At 44.8% G+C, this 27,252-nt stretch overlaps 1 protein-coding gene across 1 annotated transcript in view; it reads left to right on the top strand.

Annotated features, from left to right (window-relative positions):
• The window catches only part of CD4 (CD4 molecule), a 61,525-nt gene extending 39,273 nt beyond the window's left edge, over window positions 1-22,252 (top strand). The window contains exons 7-9 of the mRNA XM_069243073.1: window positions 15,536-15,660; window positions 16,545-16,600; window positions 21,938-22,252. Coding sequence (XP_069099174.1) covers window positions 15,536-15,660; window positions 16,545-16,600; window positions 21,938-21,965 — 209 coding nt within the window. The 3' untranslated portion in view covers window positions 21,966-22,252. The remainder of the gene's footprint in view (window positions 1-15,535; window positions 15,661-16,544; window positions 16,601-21,937) is intronic.
• Window positions 22,253-27,252: the final 5,000 nt, after the last annotated feature.

Genomic DNA, 27,252 nt, shown 5'->3' with positions numbered 1-27,252 from the left:
TTCTCCAGCTGCACTCAGGAAAATATTCCCCACCTTTCCCTCTGTATTTGTTTGCCCTGGCTCTCTCTCTCTTGTTATTGTTGGGCTGCGAAATAGGGTAGAATTAATGCTGTGCGTCAATGGCGGCCGCATCTTTAGGAGGGAGGGGGGCGGGCGGGAAGCACACACACACACACACACACACACACACTCATTCTTTCACACACATGAAAATCCATTAACAACTCTCATTACATTCAAACATGCATGCAGGCACCAAACATTCATTTTAAAAGATCACCCCACACACACGCACGCACGCACACCCATTAACAACACATACACACCTTTAGAGGTTAGGAGGGTTGGGACTGCTGCGTCCCAGCCTCGTCACAGAGTGGGATGGGGTCAGTGAGACTGCTGACCCCACCCCACTCTCTGACGAAGTGTCACTGATTGACACTCGCCTTGGGCGTTTCAGGGCTTAAACCTGAAGTGCCCAGGTCGAAGTCAATGAGTGACGCTTTCCTTGTCACCCAGGGGAGGGCCTCGAGGCACCTTTGCTGAGCTGAGTAGGTCACGCCCACAGGAGCTGTGACCTCGTCAGCCCAGTAAAGTTCAGCTCAGGGAGCCAGGAGGCTGTGCAAATCGTGCATGTCTGCTCCTGGCTGCCTGACTTGAACATGAAGGGTGTCTGTCAGGCTGACCTTTGTTCAGCCTGACAGACACTCTTCATGAGGGAAAAGGTGGGGGGCGTGGCCCCTCCGCCCTGAAAGGACAGGCCGCGCCTGCTGTGCGTACAGACTACATTAATGTGCGTCACGCCTTGCACTTCCTGTAATGACAATAGTGTAGCTTGGCACCTGGATTGGCTGTTGTTCCTTCTTGATGGCAGAGCAGGACATTTTTTCTTATCCAACCAGACACGTGATATCATGTTTACAAATAAGTCATCTGCAGGAAAATAAAGTAACCATCAGAAAAAAAACATCGAAAATAATAAACGTGTTCTGTAGCTGTTTTGTACTAATGCCCCGAGTTTCAAGGTGCTGTGGATGTGACGATGTGAGTGAGGTATGTGTTCTCCCCTTCTGCGTCTTCTCCACAGAATATGTGGGGTAAGACTGGTGTGTTTTTGCGCCACCTGCTGGTGAGAAATATAACGCCACATGACAAACTGGGGGAGATAATCTCAAAAGAGAAATAACGCCCCTCCCTATTCCTTTAGGAAACAGGGCCGAGGATACATATAAATGTTGGTTACGTGCCCGCCCCCGACACCCCAGTTAATCCTTCAAAGAGTTTTAGGAATAAAGGCACACGGTTAATTATACACCTTCAGCAGAAGACCGCATCAAGCCTCCTGAACGTGGGCTGCTGCGTTGGTTAAAAAGAACACCGATTAATAAAATACAGATATTATCAGAATGGGCTCTAACAGAGGTACTGACAGTCATGCACATCCTACATTTTGAGGTTAGTTCCAGAGTGCTCGCTCATCTGTGGCCGCTCTGCTGCACATTTAACATTTTTCTGGTTTTATCTGTTTCTGTGATTTAAAAGTTTATTTGCTTATCAATGGCCGTGGACTGCTCTAACTGATTGTTTAGTTTCTATCATTGACAAAACCAAAGACACTTAGGGGCATATTTAGAAGGCCTTAGCGCCTCCTTGCACAACATTAGTGTCATTTTTTTACGCTAATCTCGCCAAAATCGTCACGCCAAGTTTACAAAGTGGCGCAATGCATGCATTCCACCTCTTTGTAACCCCTTGCGCCACATTATGCCCACGCCAGGCATAATGTATGCAAGGGGGAAGTTCACCTGTTGGGGGGGTGGGGTGGTGAAAAAATAGCTCAAAGAATCTAAAGGATTTCTTTGCGTAATTGTTTTCGCCATTTTTATCGCCTTTCAGAACAGGCGTTAAAAGGGGGCATGCCATTGTTTTCAGTGGGCCCCTATGTACTGTTCAGGGTTAGCACAAAATTTCGTGACACTAACCCTGAACAGTACATCAGTAGCTTCAGAAATTCTGACGCTATTGCTCCCTACCCTGCGTCATGGTGAACCGTATTTTTTTTTTTACATTTTTTAATTTATTTTATTAAAGGTAAAAACAGTACAAATATATAGTGAATATTTTCAAAATTTTTCCTTTTTCGCATTAAATATTTCTGTAATGGGTACATACACGAATGCAATCTAATGACAATTTCTAGCCCATTAAGTGTGACATCATAAGCACATTCGGGATGGTAGTCTTGCAGCAAAGGAGTGATGAATAGGGGTGTCTTATGGGTTAAGAGTGGTGAAAGATAATGAGAAAAGGGGGAGAAAGGGGGGGATTAGGAGGGTTAGGGGAGGGAGAGGGGTTGCTGAGTGTGAGGACTATTGGGTGTATAGGAGAGGGGGGTTTATTGTCCCCGTGTCAGTCGTTATGCTCCGTCAGTCGTGGCTTCTCTCTCGAGGACGATCGGTTTTAAGGTTTGAGCTCCCTTTTTTTTTTTACATTGGATGACATGAGGGTAAGGGTTCTTGCCTCTATTGGGGATTGATGCTGAGAAGTGACTGCATAGGAGATGGGGTGGTGTGGCCGTCCGTAGCGGACTGTTCATTATTACAAAGTCTTATTTTAAGTTGTACGTTCTTTTTGCGTATTTTGGTGTTCTGGAATAGGTTATATGTGGGGACCGGGAGAAGATGTTTGCTTGCTCGATCCTGAGTCTAATGTGGTTATCTAAGTGGGGCAGCTGGGAAGTGAAAAAAGGGAGGAGAGAGAGTGAGTCGAACTGTCATATAGGAGAGGGAAAGAATAGAGGAGGGAGGTGTGAGGGAGTGAGCACTATAGGTTATAAGGGGGGATCATTATTTCTCTCAAATCTTTGGTCATCGGCCCTCCGCCAGCTGTTTTATGACTTTGTCAAAAATGGATGCCAGACTTCCTTGAATTGTTCTGTTTGGTCCTGTAAGTTATAAATCACTCGTTCATGGGTGGCTGTTTGATACATGGCAGTCAACCATTCTGTCGCGTGGGGGCAGTGCTAGCCCTCCAGTGCCGGAGTACACATATTTTGGCCGTGGCAAATGCGGTGTGTAGTAACCTTTTTTGGGTACGTGTTAGGGAGGGGAATAGGCGTATATCATGTAGGAGAATAAGTGATGGAGGAGTCGGGTTTGGGATCTGGATAATATCCAGCAGGGTATGACGTACTGCATCCCATAAGGGCTGAATCGTCGGACAGTGACATAGGATATGGAGTAAGTCGCAATGGGGTTCTATGCATCTCCAGCACTTTGCATGTGTTAGCAATCTAGCCCTAAAAAGTTTGACGGGGGTCCAGTACCAATCTTGTAGAACTTTAAATAGGCAGAATTTTAGACGGGCTTCGCGTACTCCCCTATCAAGGGCTTCTAGTATGTCTGACCATTCTTCTTCTGTGTAGGTTAACCCTAGTCTATCCTGCCATTTTAACTGTAAACGTTCAAGGAGGGGTTGCGAGTAGAGATGGTTTGTTAGTTCGGCGTAAAGGCCCGCCATAACGCCTTTGTGTCGGCCCCATTTCTGAAGATAAGTAACAATGGGTGAGATTTTACACGTCCATGGGGGAGCCCCTAGTGAGCTGAGCATACAATGTTTGAGTTGCAGGTATCTCCATTCTTGATTGCTATGGATACCGAACTCTTCCTGGAGTGAGGCGAAAGTTCGTAGGTTATTTCCGTCTATTATATGGGATATGTTATGGATTCCTGCCTCAGTCCATTGGGGCCACGAGAGGGGTCTCCCTCCTATTTTTATGTTTTTATTCCCCGCTATATGGGCCTGGGCGTGTAGAGAGGGATTTATGTCCAGCAGGTGATGGGCTGTGCGCCATGCTGTGTCAGTAGCTTTGAGGATGGGGTTAGGCGGGGAGGGATGGTCGATGTATACCCCTCCCATCGTGTGCTGCCCTCTTAGGAGTCTCTCTGTGACCACCCATTGTGGTGGGTCCGGCGTATTTGGGAGAGTGTATGCTAACTGTGAAAGTTGTAAAGCTAGTGAGTATTGTTCTATTGAGGGTAGGCCTAAACCTCCATAGGGGCGTCGGGCTAGGATAGTTGCCGGCTTCAGTCTCGGGCGGAGGGAGCCCCACGCAAAGGCCCTCATAGATGCATCAATCGAACGAAGTATCGGGAGGGGTACCTATAGGGGGAGCATGCCCAAGACGTATGTAAAGCGTGGTAATGTAGTCATTCTAACTGCTTGAGTCCTTCCCCACATCGACAGACCCAGTAATGACCATTTAGCAAAATCCAGTTTCATTTTTTATATAAGGGGATCTAGGTTATCTCTAACTATATGTTCCAGGCCTCGGTTGATATACGTTCCTAGGTATTTAAGGCGAGTCGGCGTCCATTGGAATGGCAGACCATGCACTGCTGCTCTCGTTGTCATGCGGGATAGAGGCAGTGCTTCACTTTTGTCCCAGTTTACCCGGTATCCAGATATAGGCGCAAATTCCTCTATGGTGGAAAGCAGTGTGGGTAAGGATGTTTCTAGGTCAGTCAGGGTTAGTAGGATGTCGTCTGCGTAGAGATAGATTTTAGATAAGCCCCCGGTTATTTGGATACCTTTTATCTGTTGGGAGTTCCGTATGGTAGCTGCCAATGGTTCCATGGCTAGTAGGAATAGGAGTGGTGACAGGGGGCAGCCCTGACGAGTGCCTCTTCCAATGGGGAAGGGGTCTGATAAGAAACCTCCACAGTTAACCGGTGCTGAAGGGTGGCCATATAGTAAGCAGACTTTAGAGATGAATTGTTCTCCTAGGCCAAAGTGTTTCATGGTGGCAAATAAATAGGGCCATTCGATGCGGTCGAATGCTTTCTCTGCGTCTAGGGATAATGCAAGGGCTTCGTTGGGCATATTTAGAGCTTCCAGTAGTGTATGATAGAGGAGCGGCCGGGTACGAACCCCACTTGGGTGTTATGGATCAAAGATGGTATCACTTTACGCAGGCGTGCTGCTAGCATGCTAGCTAGGAGTTTGATGTCTCCATTCAAGAGGGAAATGGGGCGATAGCTGCCACAAAGAAGGGTGTCTTTCCCTGGTTTAGGTAGTATGACAATTGTGGCCCTGTTGGATAAGGCTCCTAGGGAGCCTTCCTGGCATGCTTCGGTTAGTGCTCCATGGACTGCGTTGATTGCCTCTTCTCCGGCCCACTTATAGAATTCCGCAGGGAATCCGTCCTCTCCTGGAGATTTATGATAGGGGAGGTTTGTTACAACTTGTGTTATCTCCTCTCTGCTTATATCACCGTCTAAGAGGGTTCTGCCTGCTTCCGACAAGCGGGGTAGATTGGCCGTCCTAAGAAATGTCTCTATCTGTGTCTGATCGGACGACGTTTCCGGCGTGTAAAGGTGCCGGTAGTATTTAGCAAATTCGTTCACGATATCTTGTGGGCGAGTTAGCACTGCCCCCGATGGGGATGTTATGGCCGAAATGGCGGAAGCTGCCTCTCTTTGTCAGAGCTGGGCCGCTAGGAGGCGTCCTGCTTTCTCTCCTTGTTCATGGTGACGGTCTCGCAGTTTTTGTAGTGCGAATTCTGCCTGGGACGTGAAGAGTTCATTGTGTGCCATTCTGGCTTGTTCTAAGGAGCGGCGTAATCTAGGGGACGGTTGGGTAGTGTACTGTTTAGTGAGATTCTGGATTGTGGTCTCCAGAATCTTTTGACGGGCAATTATGTCTTTGTTGGCCAATGCTGCGTCTCGCATCATATTGCCTCTCAGTGTCGCCTTTGCAGCTGCCCATAAGATCCTTTTGGAGGTCACTGTATCTTTGTTCTCTGTCATATATGTAGATACGTGTGCTCTTAATTGTTCCTTCCCTTGGGGGGAGCAATATCTACGCACGGCCAGGCGCCACGGTTTTCGGCCCGGAGGGGACAAGCCTATCTGAATCAGAGTTAGTACTGGGGAGTGATCTGAAAGGCCACTGTCTAAAATACTGGAATCCAGCACTCCGGGGATTACAGTGTGTGACACCAGAAAATAGTCCAGGCGTGATTGGGTGCCGTGGACGGCCGATAAAAAAGTGTATTCCTTGTCTTTCGGGTGTTGTATTCTCCAACAGTCCACTAATCCGACGTCCGTCGTTATGTCTGTCAGGAGAGCTCTATCATGGTTGTTGCCTATGTCAATGGGACCTGTCCTGTCCAGTATTGCGTCTTGGGCTAGGTTCCAGTCTCCCCCGATTATATACCGGGCGGTCCCGATTTCTGTCAAGATGCGATTTAGTTGTAGGAAAAATGTGCGTTTTGAACCGGTTGGTGCATAGACGGAGCCCACACATAAGAAAGTGTTCCCTATTTTTAGTTTAACGAATGTGTATCTTCCTTCTGTATCACTCCATGTTTTAATGATTGTAATCGGGAGAGATTTTCGTATTGATATCGCCACCCCGCACTTGCGAGGTGTACTGCTCCTAGGTTCTTGGCTCGCCTGGCAGCAGCTATGAACGACCCTCCCTACCCAGTCCCGTTTAAGCTTGTTGGATTCTAAAGTATCAAGGTGGGTCTCCTGTATTAAGGCAATATCTGCTTTTTTGGATTGAAGGTAAGCCAATATTTTTTTCCGTTTAACATAGCTCGTCATGCCGTGTACGTTCCATGTGAGGATACGTAGTGGCCGTATCCCTTGGAGAGTTCTTCTCGATATCTTTGGACAGGTGTACCAGGTCACGCTTATTTCAGTGTCAACCCTAGCAGGGGAGGGGAGTGGGAAATTTCACCTAACTCTTTTGTTCAAATAAAAGTTGTGTTTGTTATGATACAATGGGTTGTGGGAGGAGGAGGTGCAGCTGGCGGGGGTCGGAAATGCACTCTATGGAAGAGGGAATGAGAGAAAAGGTAAAGGTTGGAGGGGGGGAAGAGGCGAGATATGTAGGAGAAGAGGGAAATAGAAAGAAAGGGAAGAGAGAAGAAAAGAAAAGAGAAAAGAAAGGGAGGAAAGGTTGGAGGACCTGCCTCCTTAGCTTAGTTCTGTAGACGGCGGGTCCGATTCCTCTTGGGGCTCACGCGTCGACGGGATGTTCCCTATCGGGGGCGGAGGGGAGCGCCGGGATGGGGAGGGCAATTGACAGTCGGTTGTCCACCTGTTAATGACAGTGGGGTGCGTAGGGATCTTAGCTGTGTATTGAGGGTCAGGGGGCAAGTCTAACGCATGTTGCCGTTGGGTTGTGATGGTTATCATGTTATGTTTGATCGTTTATATGACTAGGATATGTGGTATTGGGGTTAAGGAGAGTGGAAGGGTAGTGAGTTATCTTGTGGCTAGGTAGTATTGCCATAGGTTGCGGTTATCTGTTTGTGAGAGGTGGCAGCCGGCTGGAGGGGAGGAGGAAGGGATGGACGGGAAAAGTTTGTGCAGAGTGGGGCTTGGTGCATATTACATGATTTCTGATGTTTCTGGAAATAGGGGGAGGTGAGGGTGTACATGAATGGTGTACTGGGGGAGGTCCTGCAGTGGTGTTGTCAGACGAGGATCGGGTTTACAGAGGGGAGAGGGTATTCAATTAGGAAGATTGGGGCGGGGAGGGAGTGGGAGCAGCAAGGGGGGGGGCAGGTGGAGTTATGTAGCGTTAGTACCTTTGTGGATAGAGGTGCAGAGAGCTTCAAGTACACAGTTTACCCCGGGTCCCTCTCCCTCGCCCCAACATCACATTTTTATCTGCTTCAACATTTTTATAACGTATTGATTCTTATCAACATTACACATCCTTGTGGCTATTATTACTTTGTTATGTTATGAGCTGTGGATCTGAGTATCGGTCTATGTGTGTGTCGTGCGGTGGGCAGTGAATGCAGCGTAGTTCCGTGGCGTGCGAGAGCATTGTGTGGCCTGCCTCCTTGCTGATGTCCTATCAGGTATTATTACTTCGTAATACTGTTATGTGGTGTATGATAAACGGTTGCCAACCGTTTAGTAGTGTGGTGCTTATTGCCCTTATAGTCGTTCTTTCTAGAAGGGGTTCGCAGGCATTCGTGGTGAGTGATCTGTGAGCATTTGAGTGCATCCTGGATGGGGGGGTATGTACCTTATATGTGTTGCGATATCTTGATGCATGGGATCCCGTGTAGTTGTACTATGCTATTTTGCGTCTTTTTGTTGTGTGGGTTTGGTGTGTGGTGCTAACAGGTCTATTGATGTTCAATGGGTCGTATTATGTTACCTGTGTCTCGAGGGATAAATTAGAATATCCTTTTATATCCCAGTCGCGGTCCCGTAGGTCCTGGTCTAGGTTCTTATGGGGTCCGGGAGAAGGGGAGGGAGTCTAGTCCTTATGTAGGTATGTGTGCTCTTGTCATACACCTAGGGCGAGTACAAGTTTTTACCCATTGTAAGACCTTATACCGGGTAACAGTGTATGTGTGCTTTTGGAATGTCAAGTGTAGACGACTATATTAACGATCATAAGCAATTATTAACAATTATAAAGAAGGCACATATTTGTATGAACTAATTGGGTACTCATCCGTCTCCAAGTTCAGGAGCTTCTACGATTGTCTTGGTTTAGGCAAATGTCTTTTTTGTGTGTGGGATAATGTCTTCTTCTCAGGGGGGCATAGTCGTTGGTTTCAATGGAGAGCGAGATTTGTCCTTTTCCGACAGCTGGGTGTGGGTTACCACTGCGTGCAATACTTGGCCCCTGCCATCATGAGATCTGACCATTCTCTCTATGTCTCTGCCTCTTTGCCCGACTCCAGTGTCACATTGGGCTGTGTCCGTCTTTTCCTGTCCTGGGGATAGGTTTCCTTCATTGTCGCCTCCGTTGTCATGTGAGCCGCTTGTGCTGGTAGAGTCCATTGATTGGGGTTGGAAGGAGTCTAGGAATAGTTGCAGTTCTTCGGGGTTGTAGAAATCCTTAGACACTCCGTTTTTAGTGACCCACATTCTTGCGGGATCGAAGAGGCCGTATTTTATCTCCAATTGGCCCAGTCGGGGTTGTAGGGCTAGGAAGACCTTTCTGAGGTCATTTGTTTCCTTAGAGTAGTCAGCGGTTATGCGGATGTCATACTGATCCAGTTGGAAGGGTCCGTGTTTGCGTGCTGCTTGAAGTATTTGACGAGTCTGGTTGTGCCGTAGTAAGCACGCAATGATTCATCGAGGTCTTGAGGAGTTGCAGGGGCGCTTTGGTCCTACTCGGTGCGCCCGTTGGAATTCTATCGGAGGGTCAAAGTCCAATGAGGTCAGTTTTGGAAGGATAGATCTCAGGAAGGATTGCACGTCCACGCCTTCTTCATTTTCCGGTATCCCATGTAGACGTATGTTATCTCTCCGGCTCCTATCTTCCATGTCCGTTAGCTTACTCCTTAGATAGAGGAGGTCTTGGTCTCGGTCCCGGGACATGGTGGTCTGTGCCTCTACCAATCCCATACGTTGTTCCAGTCCAGTCACTCTGGATTGAAAGCCTGCGATTTCAGCTCGCATGGATTTAGTCTCTAGCGTTAGTGGAGTTATAGAGGCGTCCATCCCTTCTATGCGGCGACTGACACTGGTGATTTCCTGTAATATCCTATCCATTGTTGTGGAGTGGCTCTTTTCTGCCATTGTGGTGGATTCAGTTGGAGGTGGTGATGTTTGGGGGTTGGTTGAGGTAGAGGCTAAGCGTTTGTGTTGGAGTGCTTCCGAGAATAATAACTGTCCTGCGGGTTTACTGGCGGATTTTTGATCCAGTTTGTTACCGGGCATCGCCTCGATAATCCGTCCGAGTCTTCTGCTTAGCGTACTGTTCTCTCTCCTCTAAGTCCAGTTGGGGCATGGGTTTTTCTTTGGCCGTTGATTCTTGCTTCTATTCTATCACTTCCTTTTTATTCCCCTTTTTTTTTCTTTCCCTCCCCTTCTCCTTGCCCTCCTCTGAGCGATTTCTTTTATTCGTGGTTCTTCGTTTTCTTCCGTTGCCTTTTCACCATTTAACTGCTGTGCCAAAGTTCAGTGATCTGACTTTGTTTTCGGTTACATCCTTGTCGGTTCCGCTATGGTAGAACTGGTGTGGGGATTGTCACAGTCCAGAGTATTTATGGGGGTTTGGTCACTTTCCCCTGTACCTGACTCTTTTGTGGTTGTTGTTAAGTGCAGGGAGCGGTGGGGGAGTGTGGCCTTCTCTGAGCCCTTCGTCTGTCGTCTGGGTTGGTCGGGGTTGCACGTGGCTATTTTCCTGTGGGGAGAGGGTTGAATGCGGTATATGTGTTTGTCGCCGCCTCTCTGCTCCTCGTTTGTCTCTCTGCCCCTTTTTTTTTCTCCACTTTACACTTTCCTTTCGTTTCCACCGTGCCCCCTCTTTTTGTCTCCCCTCCTCATCTTGTTCGCCCCCATTTATTCCCCTCTTCCCCTCTAGCGTCTCCTCTGTCCTCTCTTATTCCTTCAATGATTATGAGGGGGAAGAGGAGAGGTAATTGCGCTTGATATCTCCGTGAGGGGTGTGTTCCGATCGTCCGGTGGTTTTCGGTTTATGGAGAGCGGGGGGAGGGTGTCAATGGAGGTGGAAGAGAGATCGTACCTTCGTCTCCGTTGGTTTGCGCTTTTTCGATCGTCCCGGCTTTTCTGCAGGACCGTTGCGTAGGGTGCGGGTCTTTGACGTCTCAGCGGATCTCCTCGGGAGATCTAAGTATCTCGTACAGACTACTCCTCACGGTCCCGCGGCTCGTCAGTCTGTTCCACGGCCGCACCATGTGCGGCTCTCCTTTTGCGCGGCTCCGCCCCTCCAGCCAGGCCCTCTCCGTCGGGAAGGAAGGGACTTGGGCCGGTCGCAAGATCTTGGCTCCCCGGTCGCCCTCACTGTGTCTCCAGGCTTCGGACCGGGGCACAACAGTTATCGGAGCGGGTGTCGCCGTGCACAGTTTATTTTCGTGCCATCACAGCGCCCCCGCCGCCCCCCGTGTTCGCCACGACGCGGAGCTCTCGTATTAGGCGGCCATCTTTCTTCGTGGCCCGGCCACGCCCCTTCAGTGAACCGTATTTTAAATACAGCGCACATATGGTGGCGGTAGGTGGGCGCAAGGGGCTGCAAGAAAAGTGGTGCCTCATGTGTAGTGCCACTTTTCTTGAATCTGGCCCTGGGTGCGATGTTCTCCGACTCAGAAGTCAAGTGACGTCACATCCGATAATGACGTTGGAGGTTCAAATCCATATGAGGCCATTACGTTACCATGTCATATTCTCAAAAATCACACCATTGAGTCTCCTCCAAGTAGTAAAAATTGCATTTTTTAAAAGAAATCATTTTTTGGGCTGATCAGTTAGTAATTATTTCTCACATATAAGTACAAAACGTATTAATCACAGATGAAACTCTTGGAATATAATTGAGTTATGAATAAAGGGCTAGTTAGCACATTTTCAGATACCTGTGGCCCAGGGCAACAGACGAGTGAACAAAAGGCTCTGTGAAGGTCACAGGTCACCTGGTAGATCCATGTCCATCAGTTCTACCTCATACCTGTAATAGTAGTGTTAAAAAGAGAGGGCTGTGGGGTCATGGCACTATTCAACTAGATAAACTAAAGTATATTGCGATCACGCCTGTGAAGTGCCCAATAAAGCACACTTGGGCCATTTCACCCTCATCCACGCCATAGCTGAGCTTCAACCCAACGAGACCCACCTTCATTTTGCAGCTGGAGGCACAAAGTCAATGCCCAGCACACCTCAGTATCTTGATGCAATGAGCTTTAATTCCATCACCAGAGAGACTTCTCCACGCAAGAAGTCTTCTGGGCTGGGGCAGATGCATACAGTCGAGGTCTGGGCTTCACCTGGTGGGTAGGGGACATGATGCCGGATAGAATACCACTGATGATGGTGGATTGCGTGACAAGATCCAGCCTTTATTTATTCAGAGGGACATCTGAAAGTTTTTACCAGACTTGCATGAAAACTGGTAGTACTATTGCCAACGCGTGGAACTACGAATAGTTTACGCAGTGAGGGCAGACGATTGGGAGGTGGTCAAGGTAGGAGCAAATAGAACCTCTGTGACAATGGAAAATAAATTTTTGTCCAAAAGAGATTGGATGGGAAGCAGCTGGAGGGAGAAGGATATAACGTTCCAGAGAGTTGGGGCAGTGCAGGAGAATGCCCAGTCTACAGTCATAACTTTTTCTTTCTCTCTGACATCAAAAGTACAGAGAGACTTGGTCCTGGGAGTACTCAGGCTGGCAGCAATGACAATATTTTCTTCAACGTAGGATACTTTTTGCGGGTGGAACTCTTGAGAGTAATGTAGAAACGTTTACCTTCAATGTGGACGTTCTGTGGTTACCGATGTAGGGTGTAGATTGGGAAAGGGCTGAAATCATCCTACAGATACGTCTGGCCATTCTGTGTTGGGGGGCGTTGTGAGCCAGGCACTTTAGCATTAAACTAATCAATGTGACAGGTCCAGTGACTGCACAACAAAGGTCCCTGGCAGAGGTAAGGGGTTATGTTTTGCAGAATATGTGTAGTGGCCAGAAACGGTTCTCAATGACGGCACAAGCGCCGGAGAGTTTCCACCACTGACTGCCCTTTCCGCGCAGAGTCAGTGTAGTTACCATCTTCCTCTCTTGCCTGTTGGGTTACAGAGGCCTCGTAGCAAGATCCAAAATTAGACTTTTTTTAGTTCAAATAAAAGTTGCTGCCAATTACATGAGTTTAAGAATTTTGACGAGATCCCTCATGCAGTCGACTTCTTACACTACGTCATGGTGCAAACTAAAAGCCCCTTCCATGGCTAACGTAGCCCAGTATCAAACTGTGCCCTCATTTCTGAGTCTAAAGTTGATCAGCAGGCAGCCAAAGAATTCTCTTATCTGTGTGCCCGACCCAAACTTTGTCGTTCCCAAGCTGAAGTCATCAACATTTGGTGGAAAACCATTCCAGATTTAGACAGCAAAGCTCTGAAGCCCCCTCCACATGATCTTCTGAGGGAAGGCGTGGACTGAATATTCAAGAAAGCGCTTGCTACTGGGCTTCACCCACAGTGACGTTCCAGCTACTTCTTCCAGTAGGCTTTCCTTCTCTGCCATGAAGATGCCCACAGGGAGGTTGATGACCTCTACAAACTCTACTTTCAGAACACAAGCAGATGGGTCCAAGTGTGAACTCAAGATGTTTGGCAGTAAGTGAAAGTGTCCGTTACCGAATTTGCAGCTTATGCATGCAGATCTGAATAATAATGTGAGATTGCCGTAGGTGAAAAATGTGGAATGCAATCTTAATAACCTCAAAGGGGCCATACAGCGAATGATGTCACAGCTGGGTCTATTTATGTCAAACTTTTAAATATTCCCAACCTCTTTGTATGCAGATGCTCTGTTCATGAATAGGCTCTGTCGAGTTTCCTGATCATGGTAGGAATTTGAATATGCCAGCATGTCTTTATAGTGGGGTTCTGAGTATAGACAACTACATAATATTGCATTGCTCTAATTGTTTGATTAATCTCTTTCTTACTTTAATTTCTAAGGAAGTGTCTTTTGAATTGCTCTGGCAAACGTACTCTCAGGCATTCCTTCAAATTCACAAAACATTACTTTAAATTACCCAGATGTGCTTGGGGTCCAGTGCTGAGGTTGCTAACTGAGATTCAAGGAGATTGCCCCCACTTGACCACAGTGTGTAATTCTTTGGAAGAGCAATTCATCTCACACTGCTGCAGTTCCCTTTTTGACATAACTGTGAGCACACACCAAGCCATATATTAATGACTGGACATTTACATTTTATAACTAGCTAAACTCTGTAATGTCTTGCCAGATTTAAAATGTTATAGGCTAACTATACATGCATGTTTGGCTTATATGGGCACATTTTGATTTTACTCTCATAAAAACATTTAGTCAGATGAAGAGTTTTGTGTAATAAAATCTGATCACATGTCAACGAAAGTGATCATTCTGGGCTCAAAGCTCACTGAGTTTGTGCACACTGACGAACTGTAGTTCTGAAGGTTATTCACCTGTTCCTCTCCAACCCCTTCCACCTCTGAAATGATCATAAAGGTACTTCAGAAAAGAGAAGGAGTGATTCTTTCCAGGGTTGGAAGGGAACCAACTTCCCCAAAAAATGTGAGGGTGCAGATAGGGGCGTTTCTCCATGGTGGACATATTTCTCCCCTGGAAAATGTGACATTTTAACAAGTGAATTTGTACATGGCCAGTGGATTTTTGTAGGAGAAAACATATGTTTGCAGGTTTTCTTGTGTGAAAATGGAATTTACCAAAAAGTTTTAGGAGTATGCCCAGAAGCCTGCACCTGTCGCTGGTTTTCAGGTCTACTTCTGTAAACGTTTGTGAATTCCTGAAAATCGTAAATCTGTACCCACGCAACCAGTGACCTGATTGTGCATTTTTATGACTCCCTTTAATAAAGCCCCAGGTTTATTTGTTGTGTATGTGTTGCCCATAAATGTTTTTATTGTGTATCCATTTTTAAACCATTGGCTCGAATATGTTCAATAAAATGGTGCAGTTAAGAAATGGTATAAATGTTTTCCTTAAAAATTAAACAATAATTTTGCAAAACTCTCTAAAGTTGGTTCACTTCATAGTCAAGTTGCACATTTTTGTTGGGGTATATTTTATTTTGAAAGCAAACAAGTTGACAATGACTTAATACAACTATTTGCAAACTTTCTTTTTTTACAGATTGCAAATATTTTGGGTATATTGGTTGCTTTGTAAATATAATCAACACTACTTCTAGTCTTCAGCATGTATTTGCATATAGTACATATGCATTCTGAGAGCATTAGAAATAGCCACAAATTTGTGAATTTTGCAAATGCGGTCAGTAATGCAGAACGTGTAACTGAATTTCCTTAGCTAACTCACCCTAACTGTAAATGTTTGCATTAATTAACCTGATGCACAGTTTTGAACAACTTCTTCTCCTGTATACTTATCTTGCCTCAGCAGCAGAGTCCTCCTTTCCAAAACCATACTGCGTCAAAAACTGTCATCCGAGGGGTTTGTGATGCAGGGGATGAGCCTACTTGTTCTCTGGACAAAATAAACACAAGACTAGTTGTCCTTGAACCCAAACAATATGTCCTGGGCGTTGCAACAGAAATTCCACACCCCTGAAACGTGTTAGTATGCCGCTTGAATTTGCGGCATATTTTAAGCAGTTGGATGTAAGCCACCACGATAAATCCCACTATAGGTTACTACCTACAGCAACCTGCAAATAGATCCATTGTTTAGCTTAATTAAGTCCAGAACTGTGGTAAATGAACAAATTGTCATTAATGCCTCATTTTAGGCTTATAACTATTACTTTTCACTCGAAGTGTTTGAGAGGAAGGAGAGATGGGAAGTTAGGTTTTCCCTTGATTCTTTAAACAGCATTTGTATTTCTGCTGGCTTGCCTTTTACGTTGCCTGCTGGTTGTGACATCACAATTTGCTGGTAATACATTACTACAGTCGGTAGTGATGTCATTTTTCTATACAGTGTTGACATCACAGAACTCTTCATTGCGCCTTCGCTGTGCTGTGCTGCATCATAGGAGTGGCTTCTCACCTCAGTCTATTCCCTTTGCAGTGGAGAAGAGGAACTCAGCCATGTTCGACTGGTGGGTGTGGTTGGCTGGTGGCTCTTTGGCCCTCGCGCTGCTGCTGGTCATCGTCTGTGCTGTGGTGTGCGTGGCTCGCAGCCGCCGGCTCCGGGTAAGCGCCTGTTTGTTATTTGGTTACGGGGTATGTGTCTTTGTTGGGTATCTGCCATCTAAGGCTGCAATGGTGGAGCTATGTCAGGTCACTGTCACGCACTTGAGAAAGACTGCTTGTCCTCCCATATGGCTACACCCTGATACCTCCTCAGAAGACCCCGAAGGTCACCACCTTTATGGCCTATAACAAGGCCACTGGAATTATGTGATTCTGTGGCTGTCGCATTTTCCGCATAATTATGGATTTGCTGCACTTGCCACACTGTCTATACTTTTCTGCATTATGTGCAGATTTTAACAAAAAATATTTTGTTTCAACCTGGACAGATCAAAAGTTACTAAAAACGTTACCACAGGCATTGCCAGCAGCGGCACACCTATTGTCACGCAAAGGCAAGTCCCCTTTCAGTTGCTGATTGCTATATATAGGTGTTAAACTGGTGTTAATGAGGTGGAACCTATACCCACGCAGGGTTAACGTGAAAAAATGAGAAAATATTGAAGTATTACTGCTTCACAATGTGCTTCACTAGGCTGCACAATTTTGCTTTTCTTACTGCATAATTTAGTCAATACTGTCACTTAATTTAGTCTTCCTTTGCCACATAATTCCAGTGGCCTGGCTGTACATCTTACATGACCATATTGTGTGAGTGAGTGAATGAGATATAACGAATCGAAAGAGTGAGTTAATGCATGCTTATAGAGCACTGACACAAATTATTGCATCTTTTTGCAGTGATGTATCCTTTGTGTGAACTGCTCCTGTGGTGTAGGATGTGAGAAGGCCCCAAGGAATTTTTGGTATACAACAAGCAAACACAAAGAAGCACATTTCGAATGCATTAATGTGTCCCTTTGCTCTCTTTTTCTTGCTGGCAGCGGCGGACGAGGAGAATGGCTTGGTTGAAACAGCAGAGGACCTGCCAGTGCAACGAGTATGTATGAAAGCGGGCAGGCCTTGGTTGGGTAAATGGGTAACCTATAGCAGGCACAGCCGTTTGCTCCCTGAGAGCATCCTTGTGTCCACTGACGTGGAGGAACACAGCTAGGTGGTCTGTGAGATTGTGGCTGGGCATATCGAATCCCAACTATTGACAGGAAGGAATATTGTTACAACAAGATTGAGGAACAAAGTACTGAAAGGTAAGTAAACAGAGGGAAGTAAGGATGTCCTTTTCTTAGCTCTGCATCTATGTATCTTGAAGATGCATGAAATATATATCTATATCTATCTATTTCTATATATATATATATATATATATATATATATATATATATATATATATATATATATATATGTGTATTATTATTATTTTTTTTAGACCAGGTGCTTGTATGACGAGTTAGATAGAAACTTACCTTTCAATATTTTGTCACTCAATATTGTTTTTTTAATTCTGTCCCATTAATATTTGGGATTTGATATTCCCAGCCTGCACCATCTGTGGCAGATCACTCTGCCCCATTGCCTAACCCTAGCCACTGACTTGTAGTAGACCAGAGATCTCCCTTTCAGGATCTCTTTATATTTACCAATGTGGTGCAGCCCTGTCCATATTGTTTGTAGTAGGCCACATCTTCTCTTCTGCATAAGCAGCACCTTCATGGCTAAGGATATGGTCTGGCCCTGACCTCATGACTTGCAGTTGACTACACCTTCCCCACTGCCAAGGTACCCTCATTGTTTCAGATGCGGCCTTCCCTGGGTAACAGCTTGACCAATATCACACATAACCATCCTAAACAGAACAGCATAATACTTTTTCAGCATCTAACACACTCTATACCCCCCTGAAGGATTATAGGACCAAAAACACTTCAAGGAACCCCTTCACGAGAGAAAACGTGGGCATCCATTTCTATAAAGACGTTTTGGAAAATGATAACAGCTTGGAATGCCTCCTGGTTTTGGAGTTTGCAAATCAGAAAACATATTTGCATATACAGCACTTTTGTGAGGGTAGTAAAGTAACTTCTTTCAAAGAACGTTTGGCTAAACCTTGACATATGAGCCACTGTTTCTATCTGTTTCTGTTTCTATTATAAGATTTCATAGAAAGCAATTAATTGCTTCTCCATAAAAACTAAGTAGATTTACTCAAATAATGGTATTTTTTCGAATAATAATGGCAAATAAGAGGAAAAACACAGACTGAAATATTTATATCTGCTGAAGGAGTAAAATGAAATACAACAGTTGACGATGCCCGTAGATACAGCTTCTAAAGGAAAGTGCCTCTTCTGTCACTGGTGAGCTTAGGCACTCATGTCATCATGCATGTACTCTGTCAATCATCCTTGTTCACATGCATTTATTAATCTACCATCTGACTCATTTTTACACTTACATGTTTGTATTCACAAAAAGGCATACACACACTCAACACGTATATCTCAAGAAAACTTTAAGAATAAAGGTAGAAGGAAAAAAGCATGCCCACTAAATGTGGTGGGCACATGCTTGCAACAAAGAACAAAAGTAAACATAGTAGCTGGCGGCCATATTGGAGTAGTATAATTGTTTTAAAGTTCCAGCATGGCCGCCACATTTAAATACAAGATATTGGCTACCTCTGAGTAGCAAAAGTGATACACTTTGCAAACAATCACTCAATGATGCCTGCTCAGTAAACATCACACTGGGTTTTCCTCTTTAAATGATATTGTGTATGGTCTGTCGTTGTACTGATTCAAAATGGCCAATATAATGTTTATAATCATGGTAGCCAAGTCAGAACAAGATACAGTGATACACCATAGATAATAACATTCCAAGATGGCCATTCAGTTTAGAAGCAGCGGCCGCATGGAATGGAGTATAGTGCACATGAAATGAGGGACAATTGAGCAGAACTGTCAGAGGAGCCGCAGGGTGGTCTTCAGGGAAAACAAAAACAAAAAGAAAAAAAGAAGGAGACAAGAAAAGGAAAAGAACGTGTAACAAAGGAACTGGCCAATAAGCTCTGGCACTGAAAAACACATTACTTCAAATGGATGCACAAATGATAAAGCAAAATGCTGTCACGTGCAGGACAATAGTGCAAATAGATGTAGTGAGCTGACCCACTGTCCCATACAGTATGCTGTAATGGACAAAAACAGAATATGAATGACACTCTACCAGACCAATGGTAAAAGAGGTTATGTAGGTGTATGTACATATTATTCTTTTATTTCTATTTATTGCAAAAGCCCAAAACTCACACCTTCATAGAAGGTTCTGGAAAGGATTATCATAGTGCAATTCGTCTACCTATGGTTTGCAATATGGAGTAACCAGCAGCAAAGCCCCCGCCTAGTAACGGAATCCTTAAGATTCCATGTAATAAAACACCTTTCTATGGGGTTTCACTCAGATTAATAACAATCTGCCGTTAAATGCCCACTGGCTTTAACATATGTTTTTCAAAATAAATAGATCAGGCCTACTGACTTCGTCATGGCTTTACATAGACAGATCAAACATATGATCAAACACATTTTCCTATGCATCAATTAAACAGCAGTCCCTATTGAACCTGCCCCCATAATCAGGACCACTGGAATTATGTGATGTCGAGGCTGCAGTATTTTCTGCATAGTTATGGATTTACCGCACTTGCTACATAATCCATCATCAGCTACACAATTTGTAGATTTTTAACAAAAGAAGTTTCTAGCTCAACCTGCTCAAATGTAACGAAAAACGCTATCACACGTTGCTGCCCAATGGCAGGCTTTATGTCGTACAGAGGCAGGCCGCTTCTCGTTTTCTGGCTGCTATATTTATATGTTAAATTGATATAATTAAGGTGACACCTTTGCCTGTACAGTGTGTACACCTGTAAAAATGAGGAAATAGTGTAGTTACATTGCTTCAACATGTGCCACGTAACTCTGCATAATTTACCTTTTCTTTTTGCATAACTTGCTCAGCCCTGCAGCATAAGTTGGCCTGACTTCGATGCATATTTGCAGTGGACCCGATCATAATCTACTCAGGCACAATGTATTTTGCATCAGCTTTTCCAGAAGGCAAACGTTAGCTATATATTCATACAATTACAGTTGACAAAATAATATACCGTCCTCTGAAAGGGCTTAACAAAGATTGTTGCAGTGCAAATCGTCAACACCCATGATTTGTCAAAGGGTGCAGCTGACACTAAATTCTAGCCTATTATGGTATTTTGGACATTCCTTTTAAGTAAACAATTTACTTCAGACTTTAACAGTGAGTAATAACAGCCAGACCTTAATGATATATTTATACCAGAGGTCTTCAAGTGATCCCAGGGGGGGCGCCAGACACTGGCCATTAGAAGCATTATACAGACAACAGGCCTTTGTTAAGCAGAAGCTCGTTATTGCATTTTTATAAAGGTAACAGTACTTAACTGCAATGTTTAAATAGGTCTAGACATATTTAAACATTGCCATTTTTAAAAAACAATTGTGAAAAATTCTGAGGGGGGGCCCAATGATTTTTATTTTTCAACTGGGGGGGCGTGGCATTAAACAGTTTGGAGACCACTGATTTAGACTGTTTCTTGCTATTTCCCAAATGGCGTTGCTTAGCCCTCAAGCTAGTATCCCTCTCTATCCCTCAGTCTCCTATATGGCACAACGTGACTTACACCAAAGCTTTTAACACATACCTTTTAACACCATGTAATAGGAATCCACCCTCAAGGGCTTCCTGGCTTCAAAATATGATTTTCACAATTAATAGGTGAGGCCTATTGTGTTTGTTGTGATTTATTACAAAAGGTAGCTCAGACTTATGCCCACTGATATAAGATTTCCAAACTAACTAATCAGGCTTTTACCATTGGCTTATCACTGTAACTAACTCAGACCAACTGTGTACTGAATGTAAGCTTTCCCTCATAGCAACTAACAGCCGTACTGTCATAAAATTGCAAATATGTAGAACATTACAGTTGGCAAAGCAATATACAACCCCTCCGAAAAGTGGTTAACAAGGATTATCGAACCGCAAACCTTCTACCTAGAGGGTTTGTCAGACTAGAAATATATTGTTAATTAAAATCATTGCAAAAAGAGAAAAAGTTATAAAAGCTTAAACACCATAAAAGGAATTTACAATTAAATTCATCATGAGTTAAGAAAACTTTAAAATAAGTGTGAGCATCAAATATTAATCATGCTCGTTGGCTTGTCACCACAACCAGCTCAGTCCTGCTGCTCAGAGCACAAGCTTTCTGACAAGGCAAACGGTGCAGTGGCAACACACTTTCCCAATAGAAGGACCACTTGTTCCCCATCAAAAGCTGCACTCATGGATATTAACCTGTAGGTGGAGCCAAAGCCTCTCTCAATATTTCTGTTGTGTTGACTATATTAGGTCTGGCGCTAACTGCGCTGTGAAAGTTTACCTAAAACACATTTCATTTTTTTAGTTGTTGATTTTATGAAGTTTGTTAATTGGCCTTGAAATTCTGTTATCATAAACTATTTGTTAATGTTTAATGATTCGGCATAATATTAAAATATGGCACACATGCATGTACACATTAAATTGTTATCTTACCCCAAAAGAAAGGATATTGTTTCCTGGAATTAAAGGGCTAGACAAGGCAGGCTTTTTCAGATTATATTAAAAATAGTGTAGGCTGTTATGTATTTTTAAAGGACGCCTATCGAAAACTGAACATGTCTCAGGTTAGAGACTCTCATGCAGGTCGATTACAGGAAAGGTAAGTGGGAACTCATCTTTAAATACATCATGTGATAGGCAGGATGCGTGTCCCCACCCTACGGTGACCCCCATACATCTCCCGCATACCACGCCTTAACAGTGTTCACCATCTGCATAACATACACCACAAACTCAATTGGTTCTTGTCTCTCAAACCGTGTGCGTTACTACTCAAGGGCAACCATGTTATCATCCTCAGAAGGATGAAATCCTGAATCAGACCCACCCAGACTGCGCCCTGTGAACTGCAGCAGGTGCAAAAATCCCCCAATCCATCATACTTGTATTGCGCCTGTTTCCTTGCAGCATAATATTGGGAGGAGGGTGGGGGAGGGAGAATGGCGTAATTAGGGTTCCACGGGCCATATAGCAATATAGCAAGCAAGGAAAACGTCCCCCCACCGCCCCTGCAATTTAGGTAGCAAAATCCAGCAATAACTATGGTTCCGTGGGCACCACGGGGCTCCGGTGCCACTGCACCTGACGCGCCTTTGATACTCGCGCCTTGAGGTAAACATTCACACGTTAAGCTGAGTAAACTGACTGAAGGCATGTGTACTTCTTTTTCCAGCAGACTGAATAAACCGCTCAACCCCTGAAGCCGCCATCACTGCACGAGGCCTTCGAGGATGGGACACGAGACACCTGCTGATCTCACCTCACTTCCTGTACTTCCTGCTCAGGCCCCGGATGCAGGCAGCTCGCGGAAGACCCCTCCGCAGCCTGCAGTCGAGTTAAATGTAACCATGGCAGCTTTTCTAAGAGGCACCTTTTTTCTTATTTTTGTAAATGAATGATCTTTTTGTCTTTTAATAAATATTGAACCTGCAATAGCTCCCTTGTACGTACCCCAAATCTAAACTACGTAATTAAAACAGACGTTTGGTAATTACTGTTCTGCCCGTCATTATATATGTGTGTAATGTGGCATGTTGTAAGGATATCCTATGTTGCGTGGGATGTGGCGGTTCTGTGTGGACAGGGCTGCCATTTTCCCCATGTTTGTTTTTTTCTTGACTGAGCATGTGTTTTTCCCCCTTTGGACTAGACATATGCTAACCCACATACGTCGCCTCTTTTGTGGTTATATTGTCTTGCCCCATCAGCTTGTCTTGGGTGGGTTGTACGGCAGGTGACTAGTGTGGATTGTGTCTGTGCCTCACATGCTTGTGGAGGAGGCTGGCCTCTATGTTTTCTTGAACAGACAACATTGTGGTGTTTTCCTCCCCTTTGTAAGCCCTGCCGTAAGCCCAGCACGGCACATCCTACCAGACTGATGCTGTTTAGGGTAAGAGATTGCAGACCACAGCAGTTTCTGGAGCTGGGGCAGGTTCTGCCTGCAGATCTGCCGTGTAACAAGCTAACCCCCTGCTTAAGTGTTTAGCCCATCACTCCACTATTTCACATCTCTGACCCTTAGGCAATATTTCGCTCTTTTTGTTATCCTCAGCTGGTGGTGTCTGGAAACCACACAGATCCCTCTCAGTATGTCTACCCTGTCTCCTTTGGAATAGACAACCGTTTGACCAATCAGCTTCTGTCGTCACACTCCCTGGAAGAGAAAACCAGTGAAGGCTGGCCCAGCACTGGATGTCCAGTCATGGGTTTTGAAATGGAACAGCTTTCAGCTGGCCATGGCTTCTTGTAAGTACTCCTAGAACTGTATAAAACTGCACCAGATCTCACGACCAATGCCCTATATTATGTGAAATCCCAAAAAACAGCTCCAAAACATCAGTTTTGAGAGATGTCTGACAAATAAGCCCCCTGAGCCACGAGAAGAGCATCCCCCCTGTGCCCTGGTGGGAAGATTGGTGCTGTGTTGCCTCAAAGAGATGCTGCGAAGAGCAAGGCTGAGCTCAGTGGTTCTGCATGTGGGGCAACTCGAAGCACAGAGCATGTCTGAAGCCAGCTGGCTTTTATCCACCAATGACATCTGCTTCCACTGAGACACAAGGTGTTGGACATGTCATGCGCGGTGTAAGGTCTTCATTGCCCCTTCATGCTCCTGGCATTGTGAGGCCCAATCAATCCAGTGTCCAAACGAAGAAGGAATAGAGGATTTTTACTATCACCAAGGAGCTTTTGTTGGATGAGGCTGGTCATCCTGGTTCCTTCGACTTCTGAATCAGGTTTGAAAGATGGTGTGGTTTATTCATGTGGTAAGACCCAGGCTCCAGTCCCACTGTCAGTTGCTTTTGGGAAGCAGTGTCCACCTTGGTCCATGGGTGCACCTGCTATCCACAAATTCCAGTTGTTCCCAACCACTCCATAAAGTATTAGGTGCTCCTGGTTAACATTCTATGGATGAAAAGTCCATTCCAGCACAGTCTTCCTCCTGTTTAAAACTGACATTGGGAAGAGTTAAAGTTGCAACTTGGCCCTCTGGAATGAGTCCACCCCACCTCCCTTCTGTTCACTGACACCAAATTGCCCCTGGTGCCCATTAAATGGACACTGGAGCACCGACCCCCTTAAACTAGCATCTTTTGTGGGTTAGGAATCACAGATCACCAGTGGGTGGTGAGTGTTTTGGGTGACCAAAAATATTTTTCTCTGCATAAATGTTTATAATTCCTTATCCACCTGATATCCTATCGACAATTTTTTCCGTCCTTGCACCCGCACTGGGACAAATATCCTGGAAACATTCTTAGCATTCTAGGTAAAACCTCTGTCCACTCGAAAATGCTGCATTAGTAAAACAACTGAGACGCCAAGGTATCCGAAGACATGAGTCTTCCATAAAGCGTATCATTGCCTAGAGCATGTGTACACAAACTTTTTCTCAAGGGTCAAAAGTAGTCTGGTTTGTGGCCGAGGGCTGCACCGATGGGGCTGCGGATGTGGTGGAACTGAGGTGAGACTAAGATATTAGAGTACAAAATCACTGCCTTTTCAAAACATTACTAGACTATGCTGTATTTCAAAAGCAGATTTATTTGGAAGCCCATCTACAAGGCTACAAGGCAAAGCTTTTAAAAAAAAGTGAAAGCGAATACCCATGGCTCAACGTTCAAAGGTATGCACCCTTTAAAAACACACACTCTATTGAGATTTTGATAATAGATTTTATCATCAGACACACTAGCAATCTCAATAGGTATTGAATCGTAATGTTAATTAACCAGATATATTCGAAACAGGCCCAACGCAGCCGAGGTTTAACTGGTCCAGAAAATTAGATCAGACAGTGACAGATATATTAGTAACATTTTACATTTCATGTCTTCCATTAGCGTACTGTAATCTGGAACTCTGTCTGAGTCGGCAAGCCTCAAGAGTTAAGCCAGATCTAAGTCTATTACAGAAGTCTTCTACCTGTGAGTCGCGACCTGCAGGGGGGCCGTGGAGTAATCGTAAGGGGAAAGCGCATTCCGCAGCCTCACTTCTGCCTCTAATGGAAAATGTCTTCGTTTTGGAAAAAGACACCCGTTAGTTTCCAGCGGGACTGTTAATTTCGATAGTTAAGTGAAACCGAGGGAGGGGCAGGCATCTAAACAAGCGTTCTTGCCAGGGTGCCTGCTTGCCTGAAAGAAATGCAATTATGTGTTACCAGTTAATCTGCAAATCTAAAGGATGGTTGGAAGCCATACTGGTTTTAATTGATCGAATTAGTGGAAGCTTTGTGATGACAAAGATGTATTCTTTTTTAGTGGTAGTAAAAAGAGTTAACAACTGAACTGTGGAGCGTTTAATTTAAATGTAATTGTAATTACATAGGGCCTCATCATCAGTCTGACTCGTGGGTGGTGGTCGGACCGTTGCCAATGTGGCTGTCCGAGCACCATCTTTTGACCACGGCGGCCGTGCTGCGGTGGGACCACCAGCACTGCCAGGATCAGAGATTCTGGCGGTTGCGGCAGTCCTAATCCACCAGGGCAGCGCTGCAAGCAGCGTCGCCCTGGGGATTTCAACCTTGTTCTCCACCAGTCTTTTCATGGCAGTAGCACCTCCATAAAAAGGCTGGCGGGGAATGGGTGAAGGGGGCCCCAGGGGGCCCCTGCCCCCTCCACTGCCCATGCATTTAGCATGGGCAGTGCAGGGGCCCCCTAGCCAGCAGCCTCGCAATGTTCACTGTCTGCCCTGCATCCTACAGCATTGCCGCCGGCTCGATTAGGAGCCGGAGACAATGCTGTAGGCTGTTTCCCGCTAGGCCAGCGGGCGCTGACCTAGCGGGGAAACTCTTGATGGGCCCTGCGGGGAGGTAGCCACTATGGCAGCAACATCCCTGTTGGAAGTTCGGCGAACAGCCTAAACCGTCCGCCGAACTTTTAATAAGGCCCGTAGTGTTTACTACCCCTGAGGAGGTGTTCAAGAGAGAGTTATGTAAAAAGAATTGTATTACTTATGGCCTGGGTGTTACTAAAATCTATATTTTGGCAGCACCATTTCATGGTAAAACGTTTTGCACATTTTGTAGTAGTGTACTTTATACTATGTGTAATGCAAATATAAAATAATGACTTACATATTCACAGTGCTTTCTGTCACAGGCTGTGCCTCGTAGCACTAAAAATACACAAGTCACTATTCTCCACTGTTCCAACCAAGTTTTAATTATGTTATGGCTCTCTGGTTACGCACAGAACTCTGCAATGCATCAACTAATAGATGTTTCATAATGTACTAAGGTGCATTTTCCACAGAGTAACAACTTTTTTTTCTTTTTCTTTCAAGATGGTCATTATTTTATGTGCAGCTACCTGGCGGTGAAAGACCTAAAAACTTAAGTCAACAACAGCAGCAAACTAATATAACCAGGAGTCAGTTTTTGCTAAAAAATTGAAGCGTTTGTTTTCATTTAGTTAAAAATAAAAACCTTTTCAGAAAAACAGCTTGAAAGAAGATTAAGGGACCATTTCCTCCACTAGAATTAAAGAAAGCATCCTACTTTAACCTTCCAGTTCATCATTAATGATTGTAAATGGTATGTTTCAATTATGATGAAAATTTCCATGCAGTTGTAAAAGCCAAGCCTTTAGCATCCCACGAAATATAGCATTATTCTCCTCGGATGCCGTGCGCTAAAGTTGCAGCCCATGCATTACACCCATTACACCCACGGGCACTGGAATTATGTGATTGTGCAGCGATTTTCACATAATTACAGATTTGACACATAATCCACCATCTGCTGCATAATCTTCTGATTTTAGCAAAAAAAGATTTGTGTATAGCTCAAACTGTTCAAAATTTACTAAAAAGCAGGAACACATGTTGCCACGCAGTAGAAGGTCCTTTGCAAAGCAGGACTGGTCACCATTTTGTTGCTTATTGCTATATTTCGGTGTCAAACTGGTATTATTGAGGTGCAACCACAGATTGACCATCTCTCTGGAGAAAAACAGGCACACCGATCACATTAGTTCAGAAAGGTGTTATCATCGAAACAAGTTTTCACCATTGTGCATTTTGGGGGGATTTTTTGGGAGAATTTGTGTTTGAGCTGTGTGGTAAGCCTCTGCCACTAAACCACAGTCAACCACTACCATTTGGTTTGCTAAACACTGGTTAATATTATTTTCCTCACTGTAAAAATGTTTTTCTGTGGGAATTGGGGACGTATATGGTTGTTGATGATGAGGAGTATCAGGTTTTAGAATTTTTTGTCAGGAGGGGGTCCTTATGCCTTAAGAACTTTGACAGGAGGGGTCTCATATCAAAAAGTTTCAAGACCTCTGGTCTATAAGCTTATTTCTGAGTTTACTCTTCAACACCCCCAGCTTTGAAATTCATCCTTTATACCCAACATAATTAGGTAGAGTGGTCAGGCCAAGGTTAGATGCCAGGTATCCTAGTTAGAGGGCTCATAGTTACCCCAGTTGCCCACATATAGTTTAGTCTGCCCACCCTAGAGGCTTACCTACCTAAGTAGAGGTTGTG

The sequence above is a fragment of the Pleurodeles waltl genome, chromosome 7, assembly GCF_031143425.1.
Source record: "Pleurodeles waltl isolate 20211129_DDA chromosome 7, aPleWal1.hap1.20221129, whole genome shotgun sequence".
Taxonomy (NCBI): domain Eukaryota; kingdom Metazoa; phylum Chordata; class Amphibia; order Caudata; family Salamandridae; genus Pleurodeles; species Pleurodeles waltl.
Note: the sequence above shows the minus strand (reverse complement) of the source record. Positions and strands in the feature narration are given on the sequence as shown.